The sequence below is a fragment of the Atractosteus spatula genome, chromosome 28 (assembly GCF_055471065.1).
Source record: "Atractosteus spatula isolate fAtrSpa1 chromosome 28, fAtrSpa1.hap1, whole genome shotgun sequence".
Lineage (NCBI taxonomy): Eukaryota > Metazoa > Chordata > Actinopteri > Semionotiformes > Lepisosteidae > Atractosteus > Atractosteus spatula.
Window position 1 is genome coordinate 9,941,364 of NC_142733.1, and position 12,331 is coordinate 9,953,694.

General features: G+C 43.6%; 1 protein-coding gene across 3 annotated transcripts in view; it reads left to right on the forward strand.

The window, feature by feature from the left end:
* rfx2 (regulatory factor X, 2 (influences HLA class II expression)) overlaps positions 1 to 12,331 on the forward strand; it is a 57,260-nt gene that overhangs the window by 33,810 nt on the left and 11,119 nt on the right. For 2 of the 3 annotated variants that reach the window (XM_088907392.1, XM_088907394.1), the window contains 5 exons: positions 1,130 to 1,204; positions 5,249 to 5,430; positions 6,728 to 6,847; positions 7,713 to 7,834; positions 9,937 to 10,055. In XM_088907392.1, the coding sequence (XP_088763518.1) occupies positions 1,130 to 1,204; positions 5,249 to 5,430; positions 6,728 to 6,847; positions 7,713 to 7,834; positions 9,937 to 10,055 (618 nt within the window). The remainder of the gene's footprint in view (positions 1 to 1,129; positions 1,205 to 5,248; positions 5,431 to 6,727; positions 6,848 to 7,712; positions 7,835 to 9,936; positions 10,056 to 12,331) is intronic. The other variant, XM_088907393.1, reaches the window with a different exon arrangement.

Below are 12,331 nucleotides of genomic sequence, written 5' to 3' on the forward strand. Positions count from 1 at the left end.
ATTTGTTAATTCACTGGAACACATCAGCTAACACTTGGCCTGTGTTCGTTCATTAGACCTAGAAGAGCTATAGATTATATGATAATGTATTTTTCGTACCATTCAGACCATAGCCGTGTTTCAGAAAGGATGCCAGTGCTTACATCTGTAACTCTAAGTTTGCAAAGGCTGGAAAATCTGACCCGTCTGCAAACTGCACAGCTGGGTGGAGTGGCTATGTTGTAAAGAGAATGACTGCCCAGAGTTCACCAGTGTCCCAGAAGATGATGGTATTAGTCAAACTGCTTTAAATAATTCAATTCAACCTTATTTAATAGTTTTTTTCACAGTTACTTGGGCTTTCCCTAAAACAAAACAAGAGCCTGTGGTCTCTTTACCATTGGGCAGTATGCCTTAAGGATTTGCAAGGCTTGGAGACCTGCCTGAAGCTTGGCTGGGGGATGTTTTTTGCTCTGGTCTTTTTGATTATTCTGGGTGAAACTGGGAGAGGCTGATGTGGGGCACCTGGCGTTGACATTACTGAACAGCCCGTGAAAACTAAAGTTTAAAGTGACTCCTGTCCCACTTCGTTCAAGGTGTACTGTATGTGAGCGTGGGTCTGGGGTGTTCCATTTTTTTCGACACTTAAATGACTTCTTAACTAAATTAAACCGCTTTCTAGCATCCTGAACAAACAATGGACTGAGCCTAAATAGGCTGTTGTTTTAGAATTGGCATTTTAGCATGGGAAACTTGGAGATAGTGATGATTTTGATCACGCCTTCTCCTCGGTGCTTGTGGCTGTAAAGGAAACAGGATGCCCACATTTAGTAACCGCACTGGAAATTGCAAACTCATTCCCATTGAACGCGTTGTAACCTGTTATCCTTTTTTTCCTGGAGTGCATTAGCATAAATTAGTGTAGTAGACAAGGAAGGCCTTCACTCAGCAACTTAACCCTATGAGTACCCTAATTTGCATGCCCTTTGTCCAAGCAGTGATTCATTCAGCCACAACATTGACCGAGTTTAATGAAAATAGAGAATCTGGCTGCAGCTAACAGTCTTATTTCCCCTCTGTTTTTGTTTTTCCCCCCTTTTCTTTCTCTCTGTCTCTTTTTTATGTTCTGGCATGCTTTTTTTCCCCTTAGCTTGAAATGGCGATTGAGAACCTCCAAAAGTCTGAAGGGATTGCATCTCACAAAAGCAGCCTGCTCAACAGCCATGTAAGTTAACCAGGAACTTTGTTAAAAGCAGAACAAAAAAAACAAAACACCCCAAACACAGCCTTTTGTCTCAACATTTATGCCCATCTTGTGCCACCCCCCTTCCCGAGCGTAGCAGTGGAGACCTGCTTCTGTCTTTAGGGTGTTCATGATTGGCCAGCCTCTTTTCCCATGGTTCATTGAGCTGCTGCAGGGCTGCCTGACCTGCTTGCTTCAGCCGTCTCTGGAATGGAGCTCGGCATGCTTTCGCCACTTCTTTCAGGGCAGCATCGCTTACATTGACAGCGCAGGATCCTTTATTTTTGTTCTGAAAGCTATACTCTGCACTGCCACAGCTATTCAGAATGCTAAAGCCTGTATGTAACTGCAACTGTAAGTATTATTAATTTTATTCTCTTCTCAATCTGTAATGTGCTAAGTGCTATAAAGGTTAAGTGTTATATGTAGGAGGAAACCCAGCTTATCCTCCACTCATGTGCAGCCCCCACCTGGGGGGGACACAACACTCATTCTGCACCAGCAGCCCCACTCCACAGCAGGTCAGGGGAAGAAAGGGTGTTTCCAGTTGAGTTATGGGGGAAGTGTTGGTGGGCCACATTGCATACGTCCGAAGTGTAATTTTGCCCTGGCGCCAGGGTCAACACTTCCTGCACCATGAGGTCTTGAATGACCAAGTCATAGGGGAGGCGTGATCAAGAAGTGCAGGTAAACGTACAGTTCTTGTTGCACTTAAGAAATTTGAAGATTACCCTTTGATATACAGTACATATTCTTTTATTCTTTATTTCTCCTACAGTATATACGCACAGCCTTATGTGACAGTTACTGATTTGGGATGAATTAGTCTTCTGTGATGAGGGTTAATAAATGTTGTGGGATTATGCAGCTAGCCACCCAGGACCCTGGCTTCTTTCAAGGAACAGTCGGATGAGATCTTTGGCTCAATTAGCTCCTAAATTCCAAGCAGGTTAGAGGGGCTGAATGACATTCTCTTGTGTATAACGGCTCTAATGTGATTTAAGGTGTGGGTGGGCACAACCTTCATTGATAGCGCTTTCCGCACAGAGATGGGTAGTCTCCTTTGTTCTCTTTTGTTCTTTAATACAGAACAGTCCCCTTTACTGCTGGATGTCGGTCATCTATCAATTCTGTAATGTGCCATCTGTTATTTTTCTTTCGTGATCCTAACACAGGCCCTCATGTGCACTGCAGGAGGCCTGAGACATGTCCCTAAGTACATTCCAGCTAAGAGTTGAAGTGGGGTTTTTTAAAATTAATTCTCCAGTGGAAGGTTCTACTCCTAATATTGTGCAAATTTGAGAAAAGCCTAATGTTTTGGAAATTGTCAGTGGGATTAAAAGGCAGGGATATTTAACACAAGAGCCTTGTTTTGAGTGAGATCTTGTTTTTCTAGAGTAAGCCTATAAAGAGGGCTCTGCTAATCTGTTCTCACCTGACTAGTTTGTGCAGTTCACCTTTACACATGTACACCTTTATGCGGTCTCCGTTATTTCATTTTGACTAGTTACTTGTGTTTTTGGTGCTTGGGCCTTTCTTCTTGTCTCCATTTTGGCTTAACGTGAACCACACCAACTGTCAACCACTTCAGAAAAGTCAACTTTAAAGCAACTTCAAAAGACACTAACATACTATATACCAGGTGTACCACTTTCTCGGTGGATTTTAAAAAAAACACGACTCAAGGATAAACTACTCTTCCGGACAAAACCGTTTTCCCAATTAATTTTTTCATCAGCACTTAACGAGCATGACATACTGATGCTGGGCGGAAGGAATGAAAAGGGACATGCAGAACACAAGCTGGCAAAAGCAACAAATCAATTAAATGGCAGAAAGACAACAATCTGTATTTTCACTCTTGTCCCGTAATCGGGTCACACCTGGAACTAATGTGCATCTACTGCCGAAGGTAAAAGCATTTAAAAAAAAATTAAAATGGCTTCAGAGGGTCAGGCATATGCTGATCTTTCTGTGGGATATTTTAATACAAATAGAATCTACACAAGGAATTGCCACTTAAGAGTCTTGTGTCCAGTGAAAAGTTCTGCTACAGACTGGTCCAGGTGACAAATGGACTACTGATATCTTCCACTTCCTCTTTCTCTTTCCAGGATTACAGATTTTACAAAAGCTTGCCCTCCTTCCCCAGAACTACTGAGCTGTGTCCCAGTCTTTCAACACCTACATTTTGCTTTTGGTTGGATTCTCCAACGCAAATGCTCTTTTTTTTAAAGAGATCTTGAAAGGTGTGTTTGAGTTTCAGTAAAATCATTCTTGTTAGCTATGAAACTCTGGCACAGCTTTCACCACAACATACTTAATTCCACCCCAAAATAATCACTCATCTGCTGTGTCTTTTTTTATGTTTGACAGGTTAATTGGTAAAACATATTTGACCATTTAGAAATAATGATGATGATAATATGCTCAGAGAAAAAGATAATCATAGCACTTCATATATAGGAGAGGAGCCATTTGAAGTAGAGCTCCACCTGGGTGACTCATGATAGCCATTCTGCACCAGCAGCCCCACGGCATATTCAATCTGGGGAAATAAAGGAGAAATTGCTTCAGCAACTAAAAATAAGGGGGAACTTTAGGAGGAGCATATGGGACACATAACACTGGTTATGCCAGCAGCCATATCGCCCTGCAACTCACAACTGGCAGCCCATTGAAGCTAAGCAGGTGTGAGCCTGGTCAGTACCTGGATGGGAGACCTCCTGGGAAAAACTAAGGTTGCTGCTGGAAGAGGTGTTAGCGGGGCCAGCAGGGGGCGCTCACCCTGTGGTCTATGTGGGTCCTAATGCCTCAGTATAGTGATGGGGACACTACTGTAATAATTGTAAGCAATTATTATTAATTACATTGTACTGTTCGGTAGGAGGTGCTATCCTACAATCCCCTTACTGGGGCATTAATTTGGAAATTAATAGTCCAAATGAAAGGGCTCCACCTACTGGTTCAATAGGACTACTTACAACAGCAACCTGGCACTTCAATAGTTAATCTTTCAGTTACACAGTCATCCATTTATCATTTTTCTAACTGCCTTATCCAATACAGAGTTGCAGGGGAGCTGGGACCTATCCCAGCAAGCAACAGGCACAAGGCAGGATACACCCTGGACAGGACACCAGTCACCAACAGGGCCATACAGACAAATGCCACACCATAGCCAATTTTATCAGAAACCAATTAACCCACCATTATGTCTTTGGACTCTGGGTAAACTGAAGCACCTGCAGGAAACCCATGCAAACATGAGGGGAATGCATGAACTCCATGCAGATGGCACCCCAGGTCTGGAATTGAACTCAGGACAGCATTGCTAACCACTGTGCCACTGTGCTGTTTAAAACAATGATGATACTTTAATAAATAAGGGATTTAAGCTACCACAGTATGTCTCCTCTTGAACCATCCCCTTGATGTCATTGTTGAAAATACTGATGCTTCACCGATGAAGTGCAGCACTGGTTAGGTTTCCTGCATAAGCAGGTGGCCTTTAACATTGAGATTAAAGTTTATAATTTTCTCAATCATTAATGCGTATAAATAGTGGCATTTTCCCTGGATCCTTCCCGAGCCTTCTGTTTAGTGTACAACACAACTAGAAATACTTCTGAATGTTATAAATTCTCCCCTTGAATCCTACTGGACTACCTTGACTGGATGGCTCCACTCATTGCAGTGTTACATGTAAATGGAAGAATCTCTCCTTTGCTCAGCAGAGACCTCTGTTCCGTTTTCTCTTTGCTAATTTGAGAAAATAAAAGCTTACACAAAGTGACAGTATGGACTTTTATTTTCAGGCAGCCATAAACACCTACCCTTCCAGAGATTTTACAGTGAAAATCCACCCAGGGAATGGTTCAGTCTGCTTCCAGAACGTTCTTGTCAGTGCAGGCCATGCATCACCAACCCAGGCTTCCTATCTGCAGAGATGATTCCTGCCATCAAGCCTGAGATCGGTCACAGCTGACTGATACATGACATTCATTTCCCCCTTTCTGTTTTCAGCTGCAGTGGCTCCTAGACAACTACGAGACTGCGGAGGGAGTCAGCTTGCCTCGCAGCTCCTTGTACAATCACTACCTGCGGCACTGCCAGGAGCAGAAACTGGACCCGGTCAACGCTGCTTCCTTCGGCAAGCTCATCCGCTCCGTCTTCATGGGGCTCAGGACCCGGCGGCTTGGCACCAGGTCAGAACCCTTCCAGCAGGTCTGCTGAGCCCAGTTCTGGTTGTATCCAAGGTCTGGAGGTCCTGGTACAGGAGAGCTGAGGCCCCCACTGGAACTTACTGAGAGCTTTCGCACAGTGAGTTAGGGAAGCCATTGGATAGATTTACTGCATTAGCCAAGGACCTCCAACCCTGCATCTCCTCAGCCTACAGTCCAGCAGGTTTTGTAGCTGATAAAAAATCCCCAGTTTCTAAAGGATATGCAACAATTGCTTCCATTTAATTGTGGCTAATTCAACAGGTGGTTGTTATTTAGAGATCGTTTACGACTAAAAGCATGAAAACCGATACAAATAAACATTCAAAAAAAGAAAGTAACACCATAGTGCTCTCAGTCCTCACCATGTGGGAGTCAGCCTTTTAGCACTCCTGTCTTGCAATTAAATAGAAGTGTGCAGACTGTACCCGAATTTGCATGTTTAAAGTAATTGACAGAATGTTTTTGTTATTCTGACTGACAAGAATTCCTTCCATGTTAAAATCAGACACTTGACGCAGAGATCATACAACTGCATGACGTGCGACAAAATGAGCACAAAATGGAGAAGACACCAATACTTGTACGGATGGTATTTTGCCCTGTGCTTTCTGCAGAGCCAGACTCAGATGACTGTGCTTATAAAAGTCAATATTTATACCATGGGCAAATAGTGCGTAGGAATATCATAGTTCCAGTCTTTTTGAGATTGGATTAACAAAGTGATGGTTAGTGCTGCTGCTCTTTTATGGCATCCTGCGTTCAGTTCGGGGTGGAGTCTCCACGTTCTCCCCATTTTTGTGTGGGTTTTCTCCAGGTTTGCAGGTTTCCTCCCACTTTCTAATGCTAGCTGATTGTGTGTGTGGGCCACATTGCCCATTCCATCAGCAGGAGGAGCTGCTTGGTGTAACCCTTGCTTAGCCTGCCCCTGTCAAGTGTCGCCAGCCCAAGTTCGTTGGAATGAGGTTCTGGTAAAGAGGCAGACTTCTGTGTGAGAATGCTTTTGTTTTAATGTAGCGTTGCTGCGAGATTTCAAAATGAAAGTGCCTCGGTACACTGTGTTTTGTCCACAGCCTATCGCCTCAAAAAACGCTGCTTTTTTTTTTGAGATCCTGTGTAGTTCAGCTCTCCAGGTTCCATCGAGAGTGTCCAGTTACATTCATTTTCTGCCTTGTCAAACGCACAGCTGGCATTGTGATTGCAAAAGCGTGAAATGTTCACTTAATACTGCATTACCCGTTCTGAGGCAGTCTTCTTGGGGTTTTCTCTCTCGCTCTCTCAGGGGGAACTCAAAGTATCACTACTATGGAATCCGTCTGAAGCCTGACTCCCCCCTGAACCGCTTGCAGGAAGACTCCCAGTATATGGCCATGAGGCAGCAGCCCGTGCACCAGAAACAGAGGTTAGTCCCAAATCCTGCCCGTTTAGGGTCCATTTGCCCGTAGTAAATTTATTCATTTTAATTAATTTAATTACTATGAGCAGTCTTTGTGCTTCTTGAGCTTCTGTGCAAGTCCAAAATTCTTGCTTAGCCCTGCAGTGCTTTTCTCTGTGACACTCGACAAGGGGCGTTAGATGAATGCAACAGTGAATTGGAGAGAGATTAGATCTGTGTGTACTACACCACTTTCAGTATTGCCTCAGGTATTCTTCTCAAGTAAGGTTTGCTTTATTTTTTCAGCTTATGGCAATGGAAAGACTTCACAGCAGTGATAAGGGGTTGGCACCGATATCACTGTGCCTATGGAACAGTTATATAAATCTGTAAAGTCCTGTGTGGCAAACTGTTGCAGGAGATGCTGTAGGAAATAAGAGATTGCTGAGTGCTTTAAACTGATACCTGCTTCAAGAAAGACCCTTCACTGGTTGAATTCAGTTCAATTCAGTCGTATAAATTGGTATACATAAGGTGATATTATCCCGTATTTTACCTGTGGAACTCGTCATGTCAAGTTCACAGTGGGCTGTGGAAGAACTCGGTGCACGCCCCTGCCTCTGTGTTGCCTTGTGTGCGTTCATCTCGCAGCAGCTGGTGGCGCCGACGATGGAGGCTCAGTGATTCAGGGCCTGAGACACAGGGCTTGTCAGCAGCGGGCTAGATCTCTGCTGTACCCCAGGCTCTCCTGCTGTCCTGAACTAGTTCCTGCAGTCCGTCCTTTATGTGAAAACCAAAAACCGAGTACAGCTGCCAGATTGCTGCTCGGCCCCTAGTCTTTTTAAGCCACACTGCTACATAGCTCATTATTACCATTCTTCTGCTTCCACAGGTTTAAGCCTCTGCAAAAAGTGGATGGCATGGGGGACAGTTTAGCAGGCGGAGCCCAGCATTTGACTGCAACCCCAGAACAGTCAGTGGCAGCTCAAAGTCAGCATCACCAGCAGTTTATTGGTAAGAAAGTGCATCAATAAGACTCCACTTGCACAGCTATTTGCAGCATGACAGGCTCAAAAAGCAGACTCTTGCACGTCAGCCAGCACCAGGTACTGGATGTGCACGTCTGCCTTGTTTTGACTACATTTGCAGACATAGGCTTAGGTATTAAATTCATTTGCCTTGTCTGCTTTATCAGTACAATTTATAAAAGAGCCTGCACTACATGAAGTGCAAATCAGACAGCTATGCAAAGGGGTCTGATTTCCATGTCTAAATTATTCTGTTCAATGTGCCGTTGGGGGAATAACAAGAGTTTACTACTGCAATAGCCAAGGTAGTTAGAGATCAGGGTGACACCACCACTCCCAGTGCAGGGTTTACAATAACAACGCCTCTTTGTTGTTTAGTATAAGGTGGGATTGCCAATTAAATTTCTTTTACACACTCCAAGTCTGGCATTGAAGATGTTAAGCTAGGGGGAGCAATGGAGGAAGGCAGCCCTCCGATACTCCAACCTGTCTCAGCCATTTGTCATCGGGCACAGTGCGAGCTCCCTTCCAGTCTGCAGGAGATTGGAGGAGCAGCTGCAAGGTGCCACATGGTGCCACAAGCTGAACCTGCGTTATCATTTAGCTGCGCACTGGTAATCTACAGGCACCAACAGTGCTTTGGGTCTAGTATGATAAACGGGCCTAGACATTTGCATTCTTGAACCATGTCTTAATACTCACTACTTCCTACGCCCCCAAGCAGTTGTGTAAATTCTGTGTGGTTCTGATGCATCACCGTTCCCTGTTGGTTCATGTCCTACGTATTGTGATCTTAAGAATTCAAGGATCTACATGGTGGGCAGCCTAGTGTTTGTTGCAAGCACCCTGGGAGCTCTTTAAACCTGGAAAGCTTGAAAGTTAATTGTGCTGTTTTGTACTGTTGCTGTTTTCTTGAGCTTAATGACCCAGGGAAGATGGTGGTTAGGCAGAAACTCCTAGCACCATCACAAAAGGAATTATAACTGCAAGATTCAAGTGGCGAAAAATCTCTGATAAGTTAAAAACAAGTCTGAAGGTACTCATAATGGTGCCTGTTTTGTTCCATAGTGCTGAAGTAGTTTTAGGATTTTGTGTTTTGCTTCTTGAAGCAGATACTTGAAAAAATCTAAAATGTGTCGGTTATTACTTATTAGAGATCTGTTAAATTGGGCTAATTACTATAATTTGTATGAACAGCTTGTTTTGGGTAGGGGCTATGATTGACAGAACAGTACTGGGATGACATTGACAAATCATGTATGTACTTGAACTAAGCCTCCAGTGAAAACAACTGTTTTTACTTGACTTGTAAAAACACTCCTATTGTTTTGGAGAGCCTGGACTTTTTGTGATGTCAGAAACAGTGCTGATTTTCTGAGGAGATTGAAATATGAACCAATGTAGTAAATTATTATTTGGTGGGGAAAAAACCCCTGTGTTGTGCACAGAGCAGGTAATGATTGGCAATCACATATTAAGTGGTCCCAATTTATAATGTCCACAGATTTCATGCAAGATGTCAATGTCAACCAGGCGCATTTAAACGCGTAATGAGAGGCGCAGAAATATAAAATAGACAATTACATTGATTGGATCCCATTTTGAGTAAAAGTCGTTGAGGCAGAGTAAATCAAGACTACAAGGCTACTGTATCAATCAAGACTACTGATTGGGATCAGGACACAAGGGGATGATCAAGCGGTTTTAATCAGTGACTACAGCAGAGCCACACAAAAGAATTGGGTAGCCATTGTAATAATATTTAAATATTATTGCAATCGATAAACTCCAATATAAAAATTCAAGGCTTCTAGACCTGCAGTGACTGGCAGTCTTGTGTAAGACATTTCAATTAAAAAATCAGAATAAGAATTGTCTGAAGACGAAGGTGAACACCCCCTTTCATGAGCTCTGAAGCCGTGCTGTTGCAGACGAGCTCAAGAGCGTGGCTGTTAGCGGTACATTGGGAATGAGCCATGGTTCGGTACTTTGCCCCAACCGTTAGCTGCCTTAGGTTTTCAGGGCTAGGGGTGTGGCCATGTCTGCCCTGGCCACTGTGTGACTTCTCGTTCCCTGTTGTGCTGGCAGATGTGTCCCATGTGCTGCCCCCGTTCCCCAGCCTCGATCTGGGCGCCGTTCCCCTCCCAGACTGCATCACCGTGAGCGACGTGAAGAGGCTGCAGTCTCTCTACAGGGACCACTGCGAGGTACCGAGCTGCATGTTCACACACTGCACCGTCTTCTAGAACATGAGGGAGAACCCACAGTCGTGGTGCGTTTGTGTAGAACCTGGAATCATGTTCGCTGTAGCCCCATTGTCTACTGAATTCAACATTGTGGTCTGTCACAGGACATTACAGTGCGGGTGGCTTTTCCTATTTCTTCTTAGATGGGCTGACTTTGATGTTCTAAAATCATATGGGCTCAGTTTTGCAGTGCGATTGCTCTTTAAAGGTTTGTGGTGTTGGTTGTGTTGTGGCTGTAATGTCATGCTGGTTTTAAGTATGTGCCGAGTTTCCAGTCTGTAATTTGTCCAATTATAAACCTCAATTTATCAGTTCTGGGACTATAGTATAGCCACTTTCTACAGTGGGTTAGCTGGGGTGCTTCCTTAGGTATGATCAGTTTGGCATCTATATATATGTTTTTTTGCAGTTTGCAGTTGTATGGTTGTCATGTGGCTTTGATGTCTTCTTAATATACATTAACATAATTGAGTTTCAAAACATTTTGCAGTAAAAATCAAGCCATCATGACATTGCCCTCAATATTTAGTTGAGTATGGAGATGTAGGATATAAAAGTTATCAGCTATGATTCTGGTTAAAAGGAGGCTTTCCAGCACCCTGCCTGATTGCAGCCAAGAGCCAATAAAGTAAATCACCTAATTGCACTTAACGGCACACTTAGTCTTATCTCAGTCTACATAAGGGAGCACAGCCCAATGTAATGTCACAAGGGCATTTCTAATTGAAACCAAAACTGGAGCCCCGGGCAAATTACTCAACGTAATCATATTGCATCCCTCAGATGAAGCATTTAACCAGTAGCTTCTGGAAGTTGCATGGATAAATGTCATCTGTGAAATAACTTATTATGGTATAACTTATAATACAAAGGCAAAACACAACGCCTACATTCCCGAAAGCAATATTGAACAGGTTCTTTTCAAAATTCAAAACTACAGATGCCCTGCAGGGCAACCACACATCCCGTTCTTACAGTTCCAGTTTTCCTGGGCTGTGCTCCCTTATGTAGATTGAGATAAGACTAATTTGCCCCGGGCTTCAGTTTTGGTTTCAATTAGAAATGCCCATGTGACATTACATTTTCTTTAGCCACTGCACCACCTAGACTCCCAGTGAGTTAACATGGAGAATGAGTGGCACAGACATACACTTCTCTCTGTAAAGTGGTGCTGCCCAGTACTGACATATTTGATATAAAACTCTAGGTAACTGCTGTATAACATTTAATTACTTTATTTTCACTGAAATGGGAATACAATCTTTTTTTCTTTTTCAAGATCCTCATTAGCAAGCAGTCTTTTGTAGCGTGTCTTCTTCCTGTTCTGCCTTTTATTAGGAACCCTTTTCATTTCACCCTTTATTCAGGACATCCCAATTAACCTTTTCAGCTCACAGGGTGTGTGTGTGTTGTCAAGACAGCAGAGCCAGTCCCCATGGTGTTTGCGAGCAGAAAGACTCGTGACAGGATTCTGCAGCTGCACCTACACAACCAGTTCTCACCTGGCAGGCACCAGCCAGGAGGCTCAACTTTTATACCGATTGTCCGGCAGGCTGCCCTTTCCTCTAGTGGTGATAATCTCACTAGTTTCATATCAGTGGACCTCAGTAACTACTTATAGTTAAAAGACGTTCTTATTAGTTAGCGGACTGTATTCTTAGTTCTGGTATCTGTTATTGTATAACCATTTCCTTTTGTGCTGGATATGCTGAACTACATCTTATATAAAATGAAGTGCCTTAGACCTATTTGTGAAGCATTGCTTCTTTATAGACAGGAAGACAAAAACCAAGCCCAGATAAGAGCACACCCTAACACATTGGTTCCCAGGTGTCTGACCTTATGAAGCACTCAGGGCCTGACACAGATGGCACATCCACAAGTCGGATGTTAGTGTTACCCAACAATTCACGGTGGATTGTAGACACCTGGGGGTAATGGGATCTGTCTGTTTAACTGGGCTTAGTAACCTGTGCCTGCTTTTAGCTGAAGTAGTAGCCTGGGTTGAGAGATCAGATGTGCCTGCCTTGTTTCAAGACCAAAACCACACCAGCGAGCTCTACAGCAGAATCAGCCACATGGCTCTGTAGGGAATCTCCATGTGCACACAAAAGACACTGGAGTAAAGCTAGTCCAACAGCTGCAGGAAAATACCCTTCATGCTTAACAAGACTGTGTGTGTGTGTGCAATAAAGAGCCGAGTGCCTTGTCTTCCTAGACTTGAGAGTTAGCAGAGC